Source organism: Euphorbia lathyris, chromosome 2 (assembly GCF_963576675.1).
Source record: "Euphorbia lathyris chromosome 2, ddEupLath1.1, whole genome shotgun sequence".
Classification (NCBI taxonomy): domain Eukaryota; kingdom Viridiplantae; phylum Streptophyta; class Magnoliopsida; order Malpighiales; family Euphorbiaceae; genus Euphorbia; species Euphorbia lathyris.
The window spans coordinates 83,612,215-83,632,773 of record NC_088911.1 but is presented as its reverse complement, the minus strand read 5'-3'; the positions used below and the strand labels follow the sequence as shown (position 1 = coordinate 83,632,773).

General features: G+C 35.1%; 2 protein-coding genes across 4 annotated transcripts; one reads left to right on the top strand and one right to left on the bottom strand.

Annotated features, from left to right (window-relative positions):
- Positions 1 to 4,656: 4,656 nt before the first annotated feature.
- Positions 4,657 to 12,631, top strand: LOC136218758 (uncharacterized). Its single transcript, XM_066005846.1, has 4 exons — positions 4,657 to 4,849; positions 8,199 to 8,321; positions 11,919 to 12,038; positions 12,259 to 12,631. Exons 1-4 carry the CDS (start codon positions 4,813 to 4,815, stop codon positions 12,321 to 12,323), a joined length of 345 nt encoding a protein of 114 aa, XP_065861918.1. The 5' UTR covers positions 4,657 to 4,812; the 3' UTR covers positions 12,324 to 12,631.
- Positions 12,632 to 14,048: 1,417 nt separating this feature from the next.
- Positions 14,049 to 20,314, bottom strand: LOC136218757 (uncharacterized). 3 transcript variants are annotated; one of them, XM_066005845.1, is made up of 9 exons: positions 20,084 to 20,314; positions 18,646 to 18,701; positions 18,435 to 18,559; positions 17,490 to 17,649; positions 16,270 to 16,376; positions 15,958 to 16,149; positions 15,337 to 15,819; positions 14,766 to 14,946; positions 14,049 to 14,329 (listed from the first exon to the last, which is right to left on the bottom strand). In XM_066005845.1, the coding sequence occupies exons 1-9, from the start codon at positions 20,141 to 20,143 to the stop codon at positions 14,194 to 14,196; spliced, it is 1,500 nt and encodes a 499-aa protein (XP_065861917.1). In that variant the 5' UTR covers positions 20,144 to 20,314; the 3' UTR covers positions 14,049 to 14,193. The 3 variants fall into 3 exon arrangements, with proteins under 3 accessions (XP_065861917.1, XP_065861915.1, XP_065861916.1); XM_066005843.1 differs by having other exon boundaries at positions 15,958 to 16,376; XM_066005844.1 differs by having other exon boundaries at positions 15,337 to 15,807; positions 15,958 to 16,376.
- Positions 20,315 to 20,559: the final 245 nt, after the last annotated feature.

Here is a 20,559-nt window from a genome sequence, read left to right as displayed (position 1 = left end):
ATAGGAGATATATCCATGGCCTCTTTTGGAAGAATTAACTGGAAATCCTTGCAAGGTGACAAGGTTAAGAGTAGAAATTGAGATTTCACTTAATCTATCTATTCAGAGTTAATTCTACATGAATAAGTAAAACAGACGTCTTATTATATGTAACTTGACATATTCCATAGTTACAGATTCGTCTAAGAGTAGAAATTGAGATTTCACTTAATCTATCTATTCAGAGTTAATTCTACATGAATAAGTAAAACAGACGTCTTATTATATGTAACTTGACATATTCCATAGTTACAGATTCGTCTAAGGATATAGCTGATGCAGGATCAAATTGTACTGGACCTAAAACAGAAAGGTAAACGTCAGAATCAACATGACTTCTTATTACTCTAGGGGAATGTGATTATTCTATTAATACAGTCTGCACACTCATTCCATTATATGTTTAGGTTAAATTAGTTCAGTTGAATTAATTTAAATAAGCATATACGAGGAACCATTAGTCCCCCGCCCTCTGGGTCACGTGTTCTATACTATTTTATATAAGGTTGCTGGTCGACGAACTAGTCATGTGGCTTGTAGAGTGCTGAGATGATCTTTGAGAGAGGTTGCTTAGGAGTGGACTAGTTATGTGGCTTGCATAGGTCTGACCTATTTTTGAACTGCGTTGGAGGGGAGCCTCAATGAGTAGATGTTGGCTGTCTAGAATCCTGAAGGGTTTCTCATTGGTTTTTTAGCATAATCAGGATTTGACAAGCATTAATTGTGTGTTGATGGTTTGGTGGTTGTATGAGTGACATGTGTCAATTTTTTTGGCTATCACGCCTTGTAGTCGTTTGGCCTTCCTATTTTCTTCTATAAAAGGCTTTCTTTTTTGAATTTGTAGAAACCTTTGAAAAAAGTTTTTGCTTTCTTTGTTCATAGATTTCCCACTTTTTGCTACTAAAGCTCATCTTTCCCTAGCTCGTGCCAATGTGTGTTAGAGTTGGTGGCATAGTTCGGGATGCTGAAAGTGATTGTGTCAGTCGTGTGAAAAAGGTGTGAGCATAGAGGTTAGTGCTTCTAATGCTTGTTTCTTTAAATTTTAAGAGGTCCTTTTATTTTTTTTGCTTTTGCTTAGGGGGGGAGAGTGGGAGTTGTCCCGTAACTTAGTATGTCCAAGGAGGAAAGTCGTCTCAGATGGTAAGTCTTATCAAAGTGAAATTGTGGGATTCTACATTGGTAGATATGAGTCGTGTGTGGTAGAGAAAATGAAAAACGGGTGAGGCATGGGTAGGTGGAGATGATGGTGTTTCGGTTGTTAAGAAGCTGCATGTGCACAAAGCATCGGTAGTGAGACATGAGCCTTTAGTTGCTCATCTGGTCACTATTGCAAGGTCGGGCATCCTTGAGGTGATAGTGAAGGTTCCTCTCGATCTTATGAGCAACGGGTTGACTTTCGTAGATCTTTATGAGCAAATGCAGAAGAAGGTGTGGCCGCATAGGGATAAAGCGTATGGGTTTGATGGTACGAGGTATAATCTGGTGGGAGTTAAAGCACCGGGGTCTAAGCGGCTAGAGGAGGCTTGGTCGATAATCGACCATAAAGATTTGGACATGATATCGATCGCCTATAGTATTGGGTTACCATACGAATTAACGGTGTTACCAAAAGAGATAAAAGCGAATGATCAGATGTTGTCAGGTGAGATGGTAGTTTTTGAAGATCAATTTGAGGTATGGATGAGACTTCCGTTACTTCCACTTCCGTAGGAGTTGGTTTTGAGATGAGATGATGACGAGCCATTAATATTCATGGTGGAAATGAAGGTTTTAAGTTCTTCAACAATGGTGCCCTGTTGTCTGGCCATAAGCTCTATAAAACCTGCTCCCATATTGATTTAATGTTGTCCTCAATTTTCTGAAGCTCGTGATCTCGCGTTTCTATCATCGGAACTAGGTTTGGATATGGCGGGACGCATGGATTAGGTGATGATCAGTTGCTCTTATACCACATGTTATTGATGAAACCCGAAGAAGAGAAATAGAGAAGGGAAGAAGGAAGAAGAAAGCTAATAGAGGAGAGAAGTCTACTGCATTTGCATTGATAATTCTCAAGACACAAATTACAAGCTTAAGCAGCCATTTCACCTTAGAGGGGTTGCAGGGAGTTGTTAGTTATATACAATATTAATCCATCATTTTCGAAGTATTATAATTTATATTGTACAATCCTGATAGAAAGGAAGATAACTCTTATAGTTAGTATATATATAATTAATTTATAACCCTAACAAGGAAATCAATATACATAATCAATATATAAAATTTATACAATTGCTTTTCATCAAATTTTTTTTATATACAAATGCTAAATAATTTTCAAACGCATTATCACTATCGATTATGATTTTTATCTGTGATTAGCAGTTGGTTTCTTATGAAAATGTTTCCAGCAGAGATTGTTACCTTTTATGACACCTTTGTACGAACTGTTTTACAAAGAGAATTCTAACCTTTTATGACACTTTTGTACGAACTGAATTGCGTAGAAAATTGATGAAGAAACTATTTGTGTGACTAATTAAAAATTTAAGAATTTTTTAATTAGTTTTTTAAAAGTATAAGGAGTGATTAGTATATCTTGCCAAACTTTGATGATTAAATAATTATTTACCAAAAGGATTGTGACACCTAACTGCCCTTTTATTTCCTCTCCAAAACTTCACTTGTTTTCTATTTTTAATAATTGAGCAATCATCCTCAATTATCTTGTTATCTACATACTTTATTATTAGTATTTTTATATATATAAAAATGAATACTCTATTCTATTTTTTGGTATATGGATTTAATTTTCCATTTTTACTTAAAGTATGTTGCATAAATTAATTCGAGATTTGATGCCACTTTTATTCAAATTAACCTCAATTTGTATTTTCTAATTCGATACTGGTAGTGTTGTCCTATTATCATATTTTATTATTATTACTTTTTTGAAAGACATATTTTATATTATTAGGAATAAAAATGTATTATTATTTGAGAAAATTACTTGTAATTTCATTAGGCGAATAAAAAAAAAAGTACAACGAGGAATAACCTCATGTGATTAGAGATTTTTTAGTATTATTATTATTTTTTTGAATATAATAATATTATTATTATTATGAAAGATTCGTCACATTTATTATTATTATTTAAAAATCTAAAATTGTTCCCATAGAAAGAATTCAAAATTGTTCTTTTGATAGATTTATTTAGAGGAAATTATAAAACTGGATCAAATAGAAGGCTCATTTATATATTTAACCCATTTATTCAACCTATTATATATCTAGACTATTTTTGTATGACTTTTCCATAATACTCCTAACCTTTCCACTTCTTCCTAACACGAACGGTCACACCTCTTTTCTCATTGGTTACGCGAAACGGTTGGCTTTCCATTAATGGTTCCCAAACTTTTGATCTTCTTATCTTCCTTTAAATTGCACGAAATCTGTACCATTTCTCCAAATCACAATGTATTTCTCTTCTTCCTCTCTTCATCTCTTGATTCTTCATCTTCCTAATCCTAGAAAACGAAACCATGGCTTTTTATCTTCCTGTTCCTGCTCGTTACTTTGTTTATTTCTTCTTATTACCATCAAAGAAATGGTTATTCTACGTTATTTTCATCATTTTATCATATTGTTATTGTCACTTTTAAGGGTGAAAGGCGCGAAAAATGTAAGTATCTACTGTTTTCTATGCGTTTTCCATGAAATCACTTCGCATAGTCGATGATTTCACGAATATCTGCGATGAGAAAGGGCCTGAAACGTGACGATCTGCTTAGCGAATTGATTATTTCGTGAAGTCTGCGAGTAGAAAAGTTCATGAGAAACTCGCAGACTTCGCGAAAGCATCGATTCGCTAAGTAGATCGTCACGTTTCAGACTTCGCGAAACCATCGATTCGCTAAGTAAAATCATCATCTTCCTTGCACATTTACATTCGCATGCTTCGTTAATCCTCGTTTCGCGAAGCCAAATCGTTCTTTTTCTTGCCTAACACGATTAATTTTTTCTGAAGGTGGTTGAATACATAACATCCCTTTCTGGAAGGCGGCGTCTACAAGGGAGATGACTTTCCTTCCTATATAGGGATTAACTTTCCTCAAGATTGACACATTCACTTTGAAATGATTGGTTAGGAGAGATTGTGTCAATCTTGATGTGCACCATGGGACACGTCCATCCTAAAAAGTCTGAACTTCCATTTCTCATTCCGAAAAGTTTGGACTTCATGTAGAGGGAGAAATTTCCGTCCAGATTAGTCAAGTTCACTTTGAAGTGATTTGTTAGGAGTTTATTGTGGCAATCTTATTGTAAATTTTGATAATGTTATGATTTAAATGTTAGAATCCGTTGTTGTTTGACATTTTTTGTTTTATACCACTTAGCGAATTTTGTTAAAAACACATCCAGGCTTCGCATATGATCGAATCTGCGAAATCAGACAGGAGGGAGATAGTCGTGCCGTAAATATTGAGGGTATTATGGAAAATTCATACAAATAGGTTGAGTAAATGAATTAAATAGGTAAATAAGACTCCATTTGATTCAGATTTGTAATTTTCACATTTATTTATTTTGGAAAGTTAACTACAGGACTCTTTATAGAAAGAAAAAAAAGAATAGTAATGAGTTTCTGTGTAGAAAGTAGAGAGAGAAGTTGAATTTGACTTGCCCTTTCTCAATTCGAAGGAAGCTTCTTTCTCTCTAGAATTGCTTTCTTTCTTTCGCTCTCTGCTCATCCAACTTGCTATTTGCTGCTTCTTCAGTTGCCGGAATGGGTTGTATTGGATCCTCACCGGCAAAAGGAGACGGTGAGTTCACTCAATTTTTCTTTCTTCTCTTTTGATTCTTTCTTTCTGAAATAGTGTTCCCTTCTGATTGGTTTCCTACAAATCTCTGAATGAATGCCTTTGTCATTGTGCTTTCTTTGTTTAAGTTAACATTACAATGATGCTTTTTATGGGAAGAAAAATAGACGTAAAACTGAGCACAAGTGATCTTGAATGTTGTTTGTGTGACCACTAAATGTGCGTTTTAATTAGTTCAAGAATTTTTAGGATCTTTATCTAGTGATTCTTGGCTTGTAATTGATAGTTCCTTTTTCATTACAATTCCAAGATCGGAGAAGGGTAAAGTTTGGGCTGAAATGGTCATTTTCTGTTAAGGAATCTCAGATACGCATGGCAGAACTTAGGAGATGAACTATTGGAGTTTGAAGTTCTAATGCCTTTGGTTAGGAAATTGCATTATCTGTTTCTTAAGAGGAAAGAGAAAATTTTTCTCCAAACAATCTTTGAAACTCATCTTTTTGTGGCACTTTCAATGTGAGTCATATCTATTGCAAACTAAAAATGCCAGTAAAATTGCCTAAACTGGTAAAAAGAAAAGAAAAAAAAAAAAGATAAATTGTCAACTACGCCAATTTCCAGCCAAAACTAATTGGTAGAAGAATTTTCGCATCATATAGTAAGCCTAATATTATGCAAAAAAATTTGCAGATTTGATATAACTAGTCCAAAGCTTTAATGGTAATTAAACTACCAAGTAGTGTATACTATGTATAGAAAACCACCCCAAACCACCCCTAAATGAAACAACTTTAGACTCTAGTTACCTTTTTGGTTCAATAGTAAGAACCAAACTTAACTTCTGCCTATGATTAAATTTACCAATTAGTTTACATCCCCTCGTGCAGTTATTATGAGCTTTATCTGTTTAACCTTTTTATGTAATTAGAGTATAAAAGGTATATGTTAGGTTTACTTTTTAAGTTTCAGAAGTTCTGATATATTTCAGTATCTTTCTTTCTGTGTTTGTGTTTAAATCTTTCTTTTTTCTTGAAGCTTATATGATTTCTCCATCTAAGACCAACTCTAGTGGGAGGTTTTTTGTTGTTACAATCCTACATGTGGTTGTTAGAAACCACTATTGTGGTTTTTTGAGTAAGAGTTTGAAACTGGAAGACGAGCAACCCATCCCAACTAGGTTGGCACAAGCCACTCAACAACCAGCCCCAAAATTTTTATTAAAAAGAAAAAAATAAAGAGTAACAAATAATGAAAGAATAAAGAATAAAGACAAATGATGGACAACATGTCCCCAACATGAATCAGCTATAAATACCATTTGTAATAAGTCCTATTAAAGTCTTTGAACACATGTGGAGCGCAGAAGCTAGGATAACTTGGCCACCAATGATCCCCGGACCTAGAAGCTCCAGAACGAGATAGACAATCAGCTACAGTATTTCCTTCACGGAAGATGTGCGAGATGTGAACCTGATTACAGCGAAGAACCTCAAGACAAGAAAGCCAGTCACCCATGAGCTGCCAAGGAACTTCCCGCTCTCGTTGCCTCAAAAGCTGTACAGTTTGAAGCGAATCAGATTCGACAGAGCGGAAACCACTCGCGAGAATGAGCCTGGCGAATAGCACTTATGACCGCCGAGATTTCTGCAAAAAGAGGACTGTCCGTGTGAATCCGCCCAGCGAAGCACCCCCGCGGGAAACCTCGAGAATTGCAGAATACTCCACCGATTCCAGCAGCCGTTGCAAAAACCGATCCGTCGGTATTAACTTTAGTCCACCCAAGTGGCGGGGGGCGCCATTGCAGCAGGAAATGAGTCGAATGAGGGCCGGGTCTACCTGCAATACCAAACTTCGTTAGTATCAAATTATCACGAGAGGAAGTAATTGTCCCTTTTTTAAAGAATTCAACGTCGCGGATCCCTTTCCAAATTAACTGGAGCGTAAACGAGATATTTGATGAAATAGCATTGAAAATATGACCATTGCGAGACCTCCAAATAGCCCAAACTGCATGAATACTGCACTTTGCCAAAGATGCCTTATTTGTGGACTAAAATGCAGATCAGCCGCTTTCTGAAAGAATTCCGATACAGATTGAGGTGATCCAAGATAAGTGAGAAAGACGTCATCGAGAGCCTTCCAAACACATTTAGCAAACTGACAAGTAACCAAAAGATGATTTAGAGATTCCGAATCCCCACCACAAAGACTACATTTGGAAACTTACGACCAACCACGCGTGGAGAGAGCATCTTCCGTCGTCAATTTACCGTGTAAAGCCTTCCAGCTGATAAGCGAACGAGATGGCGGAATAAAATCGCCCCAAATAAAAGAAACCCAATTCTGACGCTGACCCTTATCTCTAATAACATCATAAGCACTTTTGACGGAGAATCTGCTGTTTAGAGTTGGTTTCCAGCAACAAAAATCCTCAATATCAGGGGAAAGCTTGACATTTCGGACATCCACGGCCACCGATTCCGGGATAGGTAATTCCTGCCAGTTTGAGTTCAATAAAAATAGTTGTACCTTGTCTGTAAGCATCTTTCTCTCTGCATTTGGAATCTCCATTCTATCTGCAACCGTCGGACAAAGCCATTCATCGACCCAGAAGTTGCGGTCAGATTCAGTCCCAATTACCCAGTGTATTTGTCGTCTCGTATTATGGTCTTCTCTGAAACACTATTGTGGTTATTACCAAAAGATGTTTGTTATAGATTTAAGTAACATAGAATACCAAATTCCCTAAAATCCAAAGAGTTGAAATTTGAGGGTCACGGACAGCGCTGATGCGCCAGATCCGGTGCGTGGAGTGCACGCGCCAGATTTGACGTGTTAGGCGCTGTCATTTCCCTTCAAATTTCTGCTTTATAGATAAGGCAAATTACGGTTTTGATCCTGGCAAATTACAGTTTTGATACCTATTGTTAATTAATATATTTTTTTTGACCCCTGAAAATTTTGAAAAATTAATGCATTCTAATGGAATGTTACTAGACTTTGTTACTTACCTTACATAAGTCACAATGGTTGTGGATGCTCTAAAACAAACATCAAACATCAATTATCTGTTTACTTTGTTTATTATATTTAATTCTATGGTATATATCCTCTTTTTCTGAAGTTTACATGACTCAGTAAATGGGATTGGACGGAAATTTCATAAAAATTGAGCAGCAAATAGGACATATTTATTTATATATGATGGCATGTTTCATTTCCATTTGCCAACTTCTGAAATTAAATAGCCGTCCTATGAAAAACTTTTGTTTGCATTTTTATTGTCAGTAATTTTTGACAGTACTGTAATATTATTTTGAATCCAACAAGGTAATTGACTAAATTATTGCAGGGACTGTGAAGAAGATCCGGAAGCCAAAACCATGGAAGCATCCTCAGCCTATAACCAAGTCTCAGCTCACACAGTTGCGTGATGAGTTTTGGGATACTGCTCCTCATTATGGTGGAAGGAAAGGTAGTGTTCTGCTGCAGTTCTTTTTTAATAATCTCTGAATTCTACTAGAATGTTGTATCTTGTGTAGCCTATTGTTATAATATGAGCATGATTTTTTTTATTAATGATTAAGAATAAGAGATAACCCTTGCCAAAAGTGAAAAATTTCCTTACCTAATGAAAAGCTGAGGATAACTGATATTGAAGTGCAAATTCGCAGAAAACTGTTTGTCTCAATTATACAAAGAAATGCAGGTCCAAAATATATGGAAACCCTTCAAAATAGAAAATCATAGATTGTATTGCCATATTATGTTCGATTTTTTGTCAGTAAAATCGTTAGCTTCACTGAGTATTTTGGATAGAACATAAATAGATAAATTGCAAACTATTTTGTATTGTTTGTACTCTCTAGGGCTAAAAATCTTGCATGATCCCCGGTATGAAAGCTTTCTTATTGCCACTTATAGATGCTTTGGAATCTTTCTAAAACCTGCCAGGACAAATACTGTGAAATCTTCAGTTGAATAACTACTATTAATAGACGGGCAGTTTTTGCATATTCAACAGAAATGCTACTTGAGGTCTTCCCAAATGCAAATATGCACCTCGTTATATTACTTTAAGTCCCTTTTTATGAACGACAGGGTGGATCCCGTCTTAAATTTTCAGAGCTTTGTGCTGCTTCTTTTGGCAGCTTTCAGTGGCATGGTGCAGCTGGTGAATCCAATGCCAAAGTAGCACTGCTGGTGCAAAGATTAAATTGAATTTGCATATTGTATCAAAGTAAAGGAGGAAAAAGGTGGTTGAGATGGAAACGAAAATAGAGTAATATACCCAGAAGTGAAAGGATTACCACTGGATATTACTGTAATTTAATAGATCTATTAGTCTTTTAGTTGATGTTCCTTTGCACGTTTTGTATTTCGGGCTTATAGTCAATGGTCACCAGAAGTTGAATAATGGGATTGAAACCACAGAGCATTGAGTCATTGGAGCACTTCAGTTTTTGCTTATATTAGGGCAAAAACCTGAAAAATTATAAAGATTAGTCTGAGATAAAGAATCCGAAGAAAATGTCAATAAGAATGGTGATACTGGTTAAAAATTATGTTGGAGTACTACAAATCGATGGCATTTAGGAGAATATGAGCATAGTTGACTTGGAGTCCTTGTTTGACTAGTGGAAGTCAGCATATATGGAAAGAGCTTGCAGTTCGTTGTTCTCCGTTAGAGCTTTTGAGATTGTATGAAGAGAAATAATGGTTGTGATTATGAAGTTATCTGAAAGAAAAACTGATAAACGTTGAAGTTAGTAAATGATTTGACAAGCGACATTAACAATAAAACAGCATTAGTGCAGTTCAGCATGATATTAGTAGGCTTTGTGGGGTACTACTTGAAATTTTATTTTTCAGACTTCTCTACTATTAATTACCCCCTCAGCCAAATTATAATAAGTGTTGGACATAATTTTATCTTATTGAAATTATATGAAGTCGTGCAAAATACCAAAAGAATGTCTTCTAGGATGCAATGCATACCTAGCGCAAATTGGAAAACATAAGTGCAAATGCATATCTGGAGCTTCTTTTCAGTACCTTTTTCTGCAGTATTTATTATTGATGGTTCACTTTTGGATCTTTATTTACTAGCCCCAAGATTATTTTTTATTCAATGCGAGGAAAAATAGTAGATGGGACAATTGAATATTGGTGACTGGACCATAGAGGCACATCTAGTTTTAAGGTTTTGCTTTCAGCAATAGTCATGTGGTAGGTTATCTATTGCTTGCTTTTGTTCCCAGTGGCATAATTATTTTTCTACCCCTGCTTAAAATTTCTGCCAATTGGAAGTTTCCTAAATATATAATTGATCTCAAAATGCCTATGCAGCAAGCTTCAACAAACAGCATGATGAAGTGGTACTACTGATGGTTAATTCCAACCATTTTGGTCCACCATAATTTTATCAATCATGGGAAGGAGGACGAGGATAGTCCTTCGTCGGGTAAGACTGTAAAGTCTTTGCAGTAATGTGACTGCAAGTTCAGAAGGAAATGATAATTTCCTTGTGGCCAATTTGTATTAAAAAAATCGTGGTGAAGCTCTTAGCCTAGTGGTCGAGAGCATACCTATGACTAGGGAGATCATGGGTTCGAATCACATCCGGGTGGGGTGGGGATTTTTCTTTCTTCTTTAATGTAAGCGCATTGTGCGCAATTTTTTTTTTTTAGAAAAAAAAAAAAATTGTATTAAAAAATTTCATGTCCATTAGAGTATCTATAAATGAAAGTCCAGAAGAATGTAGATTTTAGTTTATAAAATTGGCCTTTCATAGTATACTGGAAACTGGAATTCTTGTAATTATTCAGGGTTGTTGGCTAAGGAATATGCTGATCATTACTAGTGATTACTTAATGGTGATTTTAATCTTGTCTTATAGAACGGAATTCCAAAAGCCTAAATTATCTGATACAAGTGCATGTCTGTTCCTATTTTTAACTTTTTCCTGTAAATGTCATTGTTTTAGGATGAGAATGAGAGAAGAAGTAATTTTGCATAATATTATTACAAGTGTAGTTCAGGCTGCAAGAAGTGGATGGGTAGTGAAAATCAAGTATTGTTGCTCTGACTGATTGTACATATGTAGGGATCAAAGTGGCAATCTTGTTGTATGTTTTATGGGATGGATGCACCACATTTTTTTTGAATTGGTATTTGACTGACAAATTATTAAAAAAAAAAACAGTTGAGTATATGTTCAGAGCATTTACTGCTTCAAACAATGAGGTTAGCAGTATATAAGTTGAATAGTTGAATGATTAGAGAGTGTAAATACATTGAAAGTGAAGTCTTTGATGCCATGAATGCTAGTTGGTGGTTTAAGTTGCATTTGGCACTTGGATGACAGACCTGGACGTATAAGAGACTCTTGGCTAACCTCAAAATATACAAGGGTAAGTAACGGGATGGGAACTGCTTTGTTGTAGATTTTTCCTAGAAAACATTGCTTCCATCTCTTTTGTCTAGGTTTCACTTTAACATTATTGGTTATTTTACTATCTCTCTCTGCATTAGTTTTTTCATTTTTGTGCGTCCCCTCAGGTTGATGTGTGTAGATGTATGGAGTCATTATATAATTAAATATAGACATTCAATTCTAAGAGATTATCATACTGGAACAAGTTCCTTGAAAATTAGCAGATTTTGCTAATAATTTGGTACTCTCTGTCTTGTTAATCCTCTTTCACTTGCTGTTTCCTCCGTGTTTTCTATGTTTTCATTGTCTAAATGTGAGTGGATGACACTTCAGGCCTAAAAGATAGTGTACTTAATAAAACTCATTTTAGAATTCTCTAGCAGTTTTCATATCATATGTTACAATTTGTAAGGAAATGATATGATTACTTCAATTTGTGCTGAACAAATAAGCATATAGGTTCATTTCTCATCAATCAGTTTAATGGCCAGATTTCATGTGAAACAAAGATAAAGGAGACTTGAGACTTCCTATTTATAGCTAGTGGTTTGCTTTCTTAACATTGTGGATGATATACTTTTGTACTTTTCTATGCATTTGTTTGTGCATTACAAATAAAAATTGCTTGTGTGCCAGAGATTTGGGATGCTCTTCGAGCTGCTGCTGAAGCTGATCTGTCGCTTGCGCAAGCTATTGTGGATAGTGCTGGCGTCATTGTTCAAAGTGCTGATTTGACAATATGCTATGATGAAAGAGGTAGTTGATCCCTGTCTAATTCTTAATAGCTGCTAAATTGTTAGATATGATTTTCCAAGTTATATCCCTGAGGATTGTCTAGTTTTCTGGGTAGTTACTTTTGACCTTTAGAATCCAGGACTTCTGAGACACACTTCACTAACATTATGCTGCAATGAGCATTCCATATCATACATCTTTTCCTGCTTTGGTTGTTGATGAGATTTTCGTATTGTTACAGGTGCAAAATATGAGTTGCCGAAATATGTAATGAGTGAGCCAACCAACATAATCCGGGAAACTTGAAAGCAGGAGAAACAGTTGGCAACATATTGAAATGTAAATCGTGTATATTATTTGCTATAATACCTTTTAAAAAGATGGGTCACTTTTTTTTTTTTTTCCCTATTCAACTGTAAAATTCTGTTGTCAACTGAACAATTGTTCGGATTAGTGAAAGGATCTTACTTTTCATACCCCCCAGACTGGAGGTTGATTGTTGAACTAAATAGTATTACTGGTGGTGTTACTTCTGTGATCATATTATATTCTTGGATCAGGACCTTTTTAGCCTGAAACTGGACCAAATGCTATACATTATTCTTTTTCTTTTATTCATGGCTTTGCACAGTTGAAAGATACCGCATGTAGCATGTATTCAGCCTCCATTCTATAAAGAAATTACTGATACGAGTTAAGTTGCCATTACAATTCAACTTAAACCTCGTTTCTGATACTCAGTATTTTAAAAATGTTTTTTTTTTTTTAAAATAGGCCTTCAACATATTTGGGGATATTAACTCCCCTTGTATTTACTCGATCAATTTTATCCTCAATATAAACATTTTGATGAATTCAACTTTAGTTTAGATAAGTATTATGGACCATGAAAATGAGAAAAATTCATGAGATACGATATAAATCTACATGAGTATATCAAACTCAAGATTATTACAAATGGATATATATATACATGATTCTTCTTATATAATTCCAATAATTAAGTAAACATAGAGACTGTATTGGCAAATATCTAGCTGGCATAGCAGTCTTAGTCATGTTTACATTTATTACATTAACTTCTGCAATGGAAAGAGAACTAAGACTTGAAACCCTAGGTCCAAATAATATGCTCACAAGGCAGACGGTAATGTTGAAAGAAATAGCTCAAAAAATACACCATAAACCTAAATTTTTTGATCACAAAGTATAAAACAAATTCTGAAATGTCAATCCAAAAATCCAAAACAGAAGTCGAAACAAAACTCTAATACCATGTTATAGACCACGAAAATATAAAGAAAAATGGAATACCATGTAGATTAAGAGTCTATATTAAACTCAAGATCATTAAAAATATATATAGAAAATTCGCCCATAATTACTCCTGTAAGAAGCAAACACATCTAACTATCATAGAAGCCTTAGTTATGCTTACATTGATTTATTGTGTAACAATGAGAAATTAACTTTTATTTGACAAAACTTTACATTAAATAAGAACAAAAATTGATATGAAATAAAAACATTAAGCTTGAACTCTAAAAAGAATACGTGGAGGGGACACACATTGCTAAGCTCTAAATAGAGGATAAAATTAAATTCTAGGTCGATCATAAAATGCTTAAAGCATGTGTTTATATGGCTTAAATTTTTTAAGTATATATAGATTTGGCAAATACAGTAGTTGAGAAGAATTAGCCTTCACTTCTATAAAGATTCACTTACCAATAGCACAATAATGGACACTATTTAACAGATACCGTATGTTTTCATATAAATATCTCACTCATTACATCCGAGCCATGATCGGAGCCCTTTCTTACATGTGTAATGCATCTCTTCTTATTTGGGACTTTATTGAGCTTCTATTGAATCAAGAAATGGGTTTGATTGTCCATTTTTGGATATAATATACAAGGCAACTTCCAGACAATTCAAATTGAACCAATTAGATGTCTCACTCGGCCATGTGGCAGATCAATAAATAAATAGTGTGCTGATATTTTTGCTATGAGATGAGTGGGGTAATTGGTGAACTGAAAGATAATATTGATTTCCATTAACAGAGAAGCTAAAACAAACAAACAAACAGGTGAATGCTCAACCACCAAATCGCGAAGGACCAAAAAATAGAAGAAAACATAATACTTTCCAATTTTCTAGAGGTATCTCTTCAAACCTTCTTCTTGAAGAAGGACATAATATTGCCTTGTTTAGGATCCTTGCTTGCTCCCTTTTTGTTCCCTTTGCCTCCTGCATTAGCTGGAGCTGTATTTCCTAATGCCGGAGATTTCTTCGTAGCAGCTGCCCTGAAATTTTCAAACCATATTCAACTGCTTACTCAGTAGACTACAAACTAAAAACCATATAAAGATTCACACAGAATCTATAGCCATACATTATGATTACGATTCTCTAGCCTTTTCACCAATTATAGATATACATACATAACATAAATACAATCTAAATTGCAAGTGGCATCTTCTAAGTTTTTGCACATTACAAGTGTTCAGTAAAACTGTGGAAGACGCCAGACATTATTATATATATGCAAAATAACAGAGCGAGCTTCTGCATCACTCTTCTCAATAAAGTTTAAAAGCTTAATTTGTTGTATTTATCCTATAATTGTTAGTTAGCCTAATACAACAACAACAACAAAGCCTTAGTCCCGAAAAAAGCTTTAACTTCTTATCTACTTCAAGCAAGAGTTGTTTTTTTTATGCTGCTTGTATTAATTCTAACCTGTTAGTAACAGCGTTGTTTTCAGATTTCTTCACAGAATTACTGGCTGCTTCCTTCGTCGTAATGCTGTCAGCTTTCGTCGTACTGCTGTCAGCTTTCGTCGTACTGCTGTCAGCTTTCGTCGTACTGCTGTCAGCTTTCTTTGTTTCTGTCTCCTCTCCCTCCCATACTACCTCATTTACTGAAGCAGGGAAAATAAATATATCATGCAATGGTCAAACATAGTATACCAAAGAGGGTTTCATCATTAGAAACTTCAGTTCATTTTCTCAGAATGAGCGAGTTCTAGGATAATCTCCCCAAATGCACAAATATGTAGCATCAATTAATCATTCTAATGTTGAACTACCAAGAAAACGCTTCCTTCTAACTTTAATAGGAGTACCTAATATAGACTACTAGTTTACATGACAAAAGATATGATGGTGCGATAAATAGAAATGAAACCATGGACTATATAATAGTCAAATAAATACCAATAAATGAGAACAAAAAAAAAGGGAATCCAAACTGCATCAACTATATCAGGACCTTCCTAGAAGTTACGAAAAGAGTTTAAGCATGGTTGTACCTTCCCGTCCACGATCATCAATGCGGGTTTTCAATACTTTTCTCCTTTTTGGTGAAACTGGAGCAGCTTTAGCAGCTGTATCTGCTTTAACATCCCCTCTAGTAATCTGGTCATGCAAGTTCTGTTTAGAGGAGTTTTCAAAGTTACTACTAATGTTAGCAACTGAAGATTTTTTGTTTGATGCTTGATTAGATGCTCCATCAGTTGACTTCTCTTCCTTGACTTTCCATATATTTTCTGTATGCTCATTGATATCGAGTTTTTCAGAAGATGAAGATTTACTCATTTTCCTCTTTGGATCATTAGGGGATGCGAGGCTGACCACATCCTCATACTCATCATCTGAGTAATCAAGTACCACCCTCCTTTTTCTACCACCTTCACCATTAGAGAGTCTCTTGAAATTGACACCCTGAGCCTCATCATCACTACTCTGACCCTCTATTGTTTCAACAGCACAAATTTGAGCTTCTGCACTGGATGCTAATATTTATATATATAAAACACCAACAAAGAAACAAAAAAGCCAAGAATAAGTTATGAACTTTCCATTAGAAGTTTGTCTCAGATACATGCAAACAACTATAGTAATGCGCAAAAAAAAAAAAGATGAAAACAAACCACTGGGATTTGATTTCTCTGCAGGAGAAGAGGTGAGTTTTGACTTTGTTGATGCACGACCCCATAAATTTGCCAAAGAACCTCCTCCGTTCCCCATGGAACTTTTATTTTTCTGATCCTTCTTTCCATTAACAGGCATGAGAGAGCCTTTTTCCCTGTCTGCAGGGGTCTTGGAGGCCTCATTATCAACTCCTGTTCCATGACTTTCAGGTTTTACATCTTTTAATAAATTTGTAGGTTGCAGAACCACTGGGCCTGATTTTTCATCTTTAATTTTCTGATCCTTTTTAATATTTTCATTAGCAGACTTACTGCTGGATGGCCCAGGTGTTCCAACATTTTTGGGCTGTGAAGTTGCATTGCTGACAGGAGTACCATCAATTTTACGCTGAACAAAGGAGTTACTAATTCCACAGAACCTGATTTAAAAAAAAATAGGCATCATTAACAAATTCCCTATAGTTGAAAGGAGCACACATACTATTTTACCTGAAAAAGATGCGTGCTTTCTTGGAAGCACAAGTATTTAAATAAACCGAGGAAAAGTAAAAGTACACCATTTTTCGCAAAATGCAAAGATATGATAAAATAAAATAAAGAAAGGCTTGTGCTGCAACCCTAAGATGATAATTAAGAATTTGAAGACCATATAAATAGCCATTTTACTCCCTCCTTGAAAAATAAATATTGTCTTTCAAGATGGGAAATTCTCTTTTTTACCCCTTTATCAAGACTTGAGACCATGGCTTCCAGTTCGTTGCAACCTGGAGACAACATGGGAACCCATGGTTCAGACTATACCTCATGAACATTAATGGTCTCTCAGGTCAAAGAGGAGAAGAAAGAACCGAGCTAGAAGCAAGAAGCAGTAAAGAGAAAATGATGATTGATACCTCCTTATGAAGTCTATCGATACTTGAACATATAACACTTGCAACACTTCTGAAAATTACTAATCTATCCATAGTAGTTGCTCAGATTTATTCAACTTTAATTTTTTTTATTAATATACAATTTTCAAAATTGGCAAGGGAAGGCTTGCCCCCAATACACCCTTGTGGTGGGACCCCTCCCCGGACCCTCGCTCAGCGGGGACGCGTAATGCGACCGGGCCGCCCTTTTTATACAATTTTCACAACACTTTTCTAGATTTTTTTAAAACTAGAGAACATTTTAGGGTTGAAATTCTCTTTTTATTAATATCATGGTGAAGAGCAAATTAGCAAATAGTCACACCTCATAAATTCTTCATAACTGAACTTTCTCTACTTTAGTTGTTTATGAAGAAATCACGATGTCATTTGGTTAATAATTACAAAGCAAATCAAGCAGCTGGACAACACATCATAATAACATCTACAGATTTCTCTGACAAAAGATGAATCATATTAGTTAATTTTTGCAGCTTGAACCAGACAAGCTACTTTTAAATGAATGCCAATGACAAATGTTGCTATTTTAGTAACTGGAAGATCAATACAGAAGGCCTACGGTGAAAGAAACACATTATGGAGTGGAGAGATGTAACATACCTGTTATCTCTCAAGCAATTTTGGACAACTGATGGCTGCTTGAAGAGTTCTTCTGCTTGTACAAATTCACCATTCCAAAGGGCAGCTGGATCATATGGAATTGCAACTTGCACACTATAGACATGAACCGAGCAATTGCCATCAAATTCTTGTTTTGCTTCTGGAAAAATTTCACGACTCCATGTCAACTGAATTTTCTTGTTTCAGTAACAAATTACAAGAATTAAACGGCACTATAAAATAACCAACCAGTCATCATAAGAAAATTATAGCTTTGCCCAAAACTCTTTTGATGAAAATACATGCAATAGTTCAGGTGTCTATAACAACACCGATAGTTCATGCATATAAATGTGTAAGAAAGTAGACCAAAATCAACTCATATTATAGACAATCATATTCAGCAAACTCCAGGAGTATCAACATTTGCACATTGAGAATATTTTGGCACAAGTTCACCAATTTTCTTTAGCCTGAATTAAGGAAAAAGAGCTTGTGATGCTAATTGCTTTAAAAGGAAAGGTATCTATGATCCTGTCAATTATACATTTTTTGTGCATCAGGAAATTGTTTCTATGATAGACTCATGGCAATGATGTTTCTAACCCTCAGATCCAGCCCCATCCAGCTGACCTGGAGAGACACAGTGAGGATGGACGAAGAGGAAAAACATGAGTGAGAATTAAACATGACAAGAAAGAAAGGAAAAAAGAAAGAAAGACAGAAAGTGCTTGCCATGTGATGCTACACAACATACAAATTTAACAAATTTGTTCTTGAAAACCAGCAAAAGATAATGAAACCATGCGATCTTAAGGATAAGATGAGCTAGCTGGTATAGTTGATAGTGGTCTTGGAAATCTTCTCTCCCTCTCTTTGCACCAGCATTTCCAATTATAATCACATTTCATTGTAAAAGCATATGAAATTATAATCAGATCTAACCTTCAAGCTTGGAATCAGAAACAAGCTTTATATGGTAACATTGGGGATTGTTTTTCAACCACCCGGACAGAGCATAAACTACTTGTAGACCAGTTCTATGTTTGTCAACAAACTCCTGAAGCAACCTATGGACAGAACAACCTTTTGTTGGAATAGAATTATACAAGGACAAGAAGAGGCACCATCAGCATAATCATGAGCAGAAAACTACCTTTTAGCAACATTAGATGACACCAAAAATTTGCGACTCAGCCACTTGTATGAAACCTGAAAAGTTATGTAGCTTACCATCAAAGTTTACAACAATACTTGCCGCTTTTACTTCTAGCTTGCAAAGAAAGTCCACATAAACATGACCACAAAATATTAATTGACAAGAGGCATACAGAAACTCTCATTGATAGTTGAAACTTGTGCAGCAACTTCTTAACTGAACCGAACCATGTTTATATCAAAATTATGAATTATCTATGTGAATCTGGAAGAATCTATCCAAAAGCCCCACATGATGCATTACAACAGTTTTACAAAAGGTAAGATCATTTTAATCATAACTTCTATCATTTTCCAGAAACAAAGAGATAAAAAAAATGTCAGTATCAGCATGAGTTTCATCAGGGTCTATCAATAAAATCTGTTAAGCTGACCTTCAACATGCAAGACAGAAAATGTTTGAATTTAAAGCTAAGGGTCACCCTTGATCTCCTTTTAACTCATCCGTCCGATGTGTTTATATGTAGCTTACAGAACCATATATCAATTTCAAATGGTGGAAGTCCTAGTAAATTGACAAGTTAAAAGCAAAGAAGCACCCTTTATGTCCACAAAAAGAAATCACAAATTTTAGTGAGAGAATACTCAGCAGAAACTCTACGCAATGTAAGTAGAATGCCACAGAGCAGAGCTAAACCCTTGATGGCCTAATTCAGTCAGATCAATTATCATAGTTCTGATTTCTACTAAGAAAACTGGATTCATCTATATATTTTGCAACATAAATTGTAGAAATGATGTTCTAAATCGCTTTAATTGGGGGAAATCCTTTCTTACGTAATCTGACATTAAAAAAAAAAAAAAAGGGCGGCCCGGTCGCATTACGCGTCCCCGCTGAGCGAGGGTCCGGGGAGGGGTCCCACCACAAGGGTGTATTGGGGGCAAGCCTTCCCTTGCCAATTTAATTGGCAAGAGGCCGCTCCTAAGACTCGAACCCGTGACCTCTGGTCACACGACAACAACGTTTTTACCGTTGCGCCAAGGCTCGCCCTCTGACATTATTATAAAAAAATTCGAGGCTCTCCAAAAATCATTCCTCCCTATACCACCTCAGAAAAATCGAAATAGCTTTATCATGAAACAAAAAGACAAAAAAAAAAAAATAACAATTTCATTATGAAGACTCAGCCACTTAGGAGTAAACTAAAAGCTAAGCCCATATTGGTGAGAGTAAATTCCGAGAAGTCATGGATAAATTCAATAATTTAGAAGCAAATTATTTCAATTAGATAACAGATTTACTAAAACTACCCAAAATTAGCAAGATAAATAAAAGAAAATAACAGAACAATTTTATGAGTTCAAACCAGAAATATGTGAAACTTAAAGCAAGAAAAAGATAACACACAAGAGAGGGAATAAAACGAGAAGCTTACCACTTCCAGTTTATCAGAGACGATAGCTTGAATTTCATCAAGGATACCTAGGGTTTCCATTTGGGGATTAATTTCCCCCTTTTTTCTGGATCAATATTTGAGAAACGAAAGGAAGGAGGTTGAAGAAGGAATATGTGAAAATAAGAGAATGGGGTTTTGTTTTCCCCCTCTAAAATAAGTTCATCCTTGATTTCCCGCCATATTCTGTCTCCTGGTGCAATGATAATGATATGGTAGTCATTCACATTTAGGGTTATATTAATGTATAATAATAATAATATCTTTAAATTTAACAAAAAAAAATTATCAAAAAAAGAAAAGTTTAATAATATTTCGAATTTTTAACATTAAATTGAATTAATTAAAATAAAGGCTATGATTACTTTGTTTCAAATGCATTACTTTATTTCTAACATAAGGTTGAATTCCAAATATTAACTAGAATAATGGGTTATACTAATGCATGATATCTTTAT

What these genes read in the sequence shown, in the direction of transcription:
- LOC136218758 (XM_066005846.1), top strand. Translation starts at nt 4,813, where the DNA reads ATGGGTTGTATTGGATCCTCACCGGCAAAAGGAGACG. An exon ending in TCATTATGGTGGAAGGAAAG is followed by an intron (nt 8,322 to 11,918) that starts GTAGTGTTCTGC and finishes CTTGTGTGCCAG; the next exon opens with AGATTTGGGATGCTCTTCGA. An exon ending in AATATGCTATGATGAAAGAG is followed by an intron (nt 12,039 to 12,258) that starts GTAGTTGATCCC and finishes GTATTGTTACAG; the next exon opens with GTGCAAAATATGAGTTGCCG.
- LOC136218757 (XM_066005843.1), bottom strand. Translation starts at nt 20,143, where the DNA reads ATGGAAACCCTAGGTATCCTTGATGAAATTCAAGCTATCGTCTCTGAT. An exon ending in TTCTGATTCCAAGCTTGAAG is followed by an intron (nt 17,650 to 18,434) that starts GTTAGATCTGAT and finishes AAATTTTTCCAG; the next exon opens with AAGCAAAACAAGAATTTGAT. An exon ending in TGATGATCGTGGACGGGAAG is followed by an intron (nt 14,947 to 15,336) that starts GTACAACCATGC and finishes TCCCTGCTTCAG; the next exon opens with TAAATGAGGTAGTATGGGAG.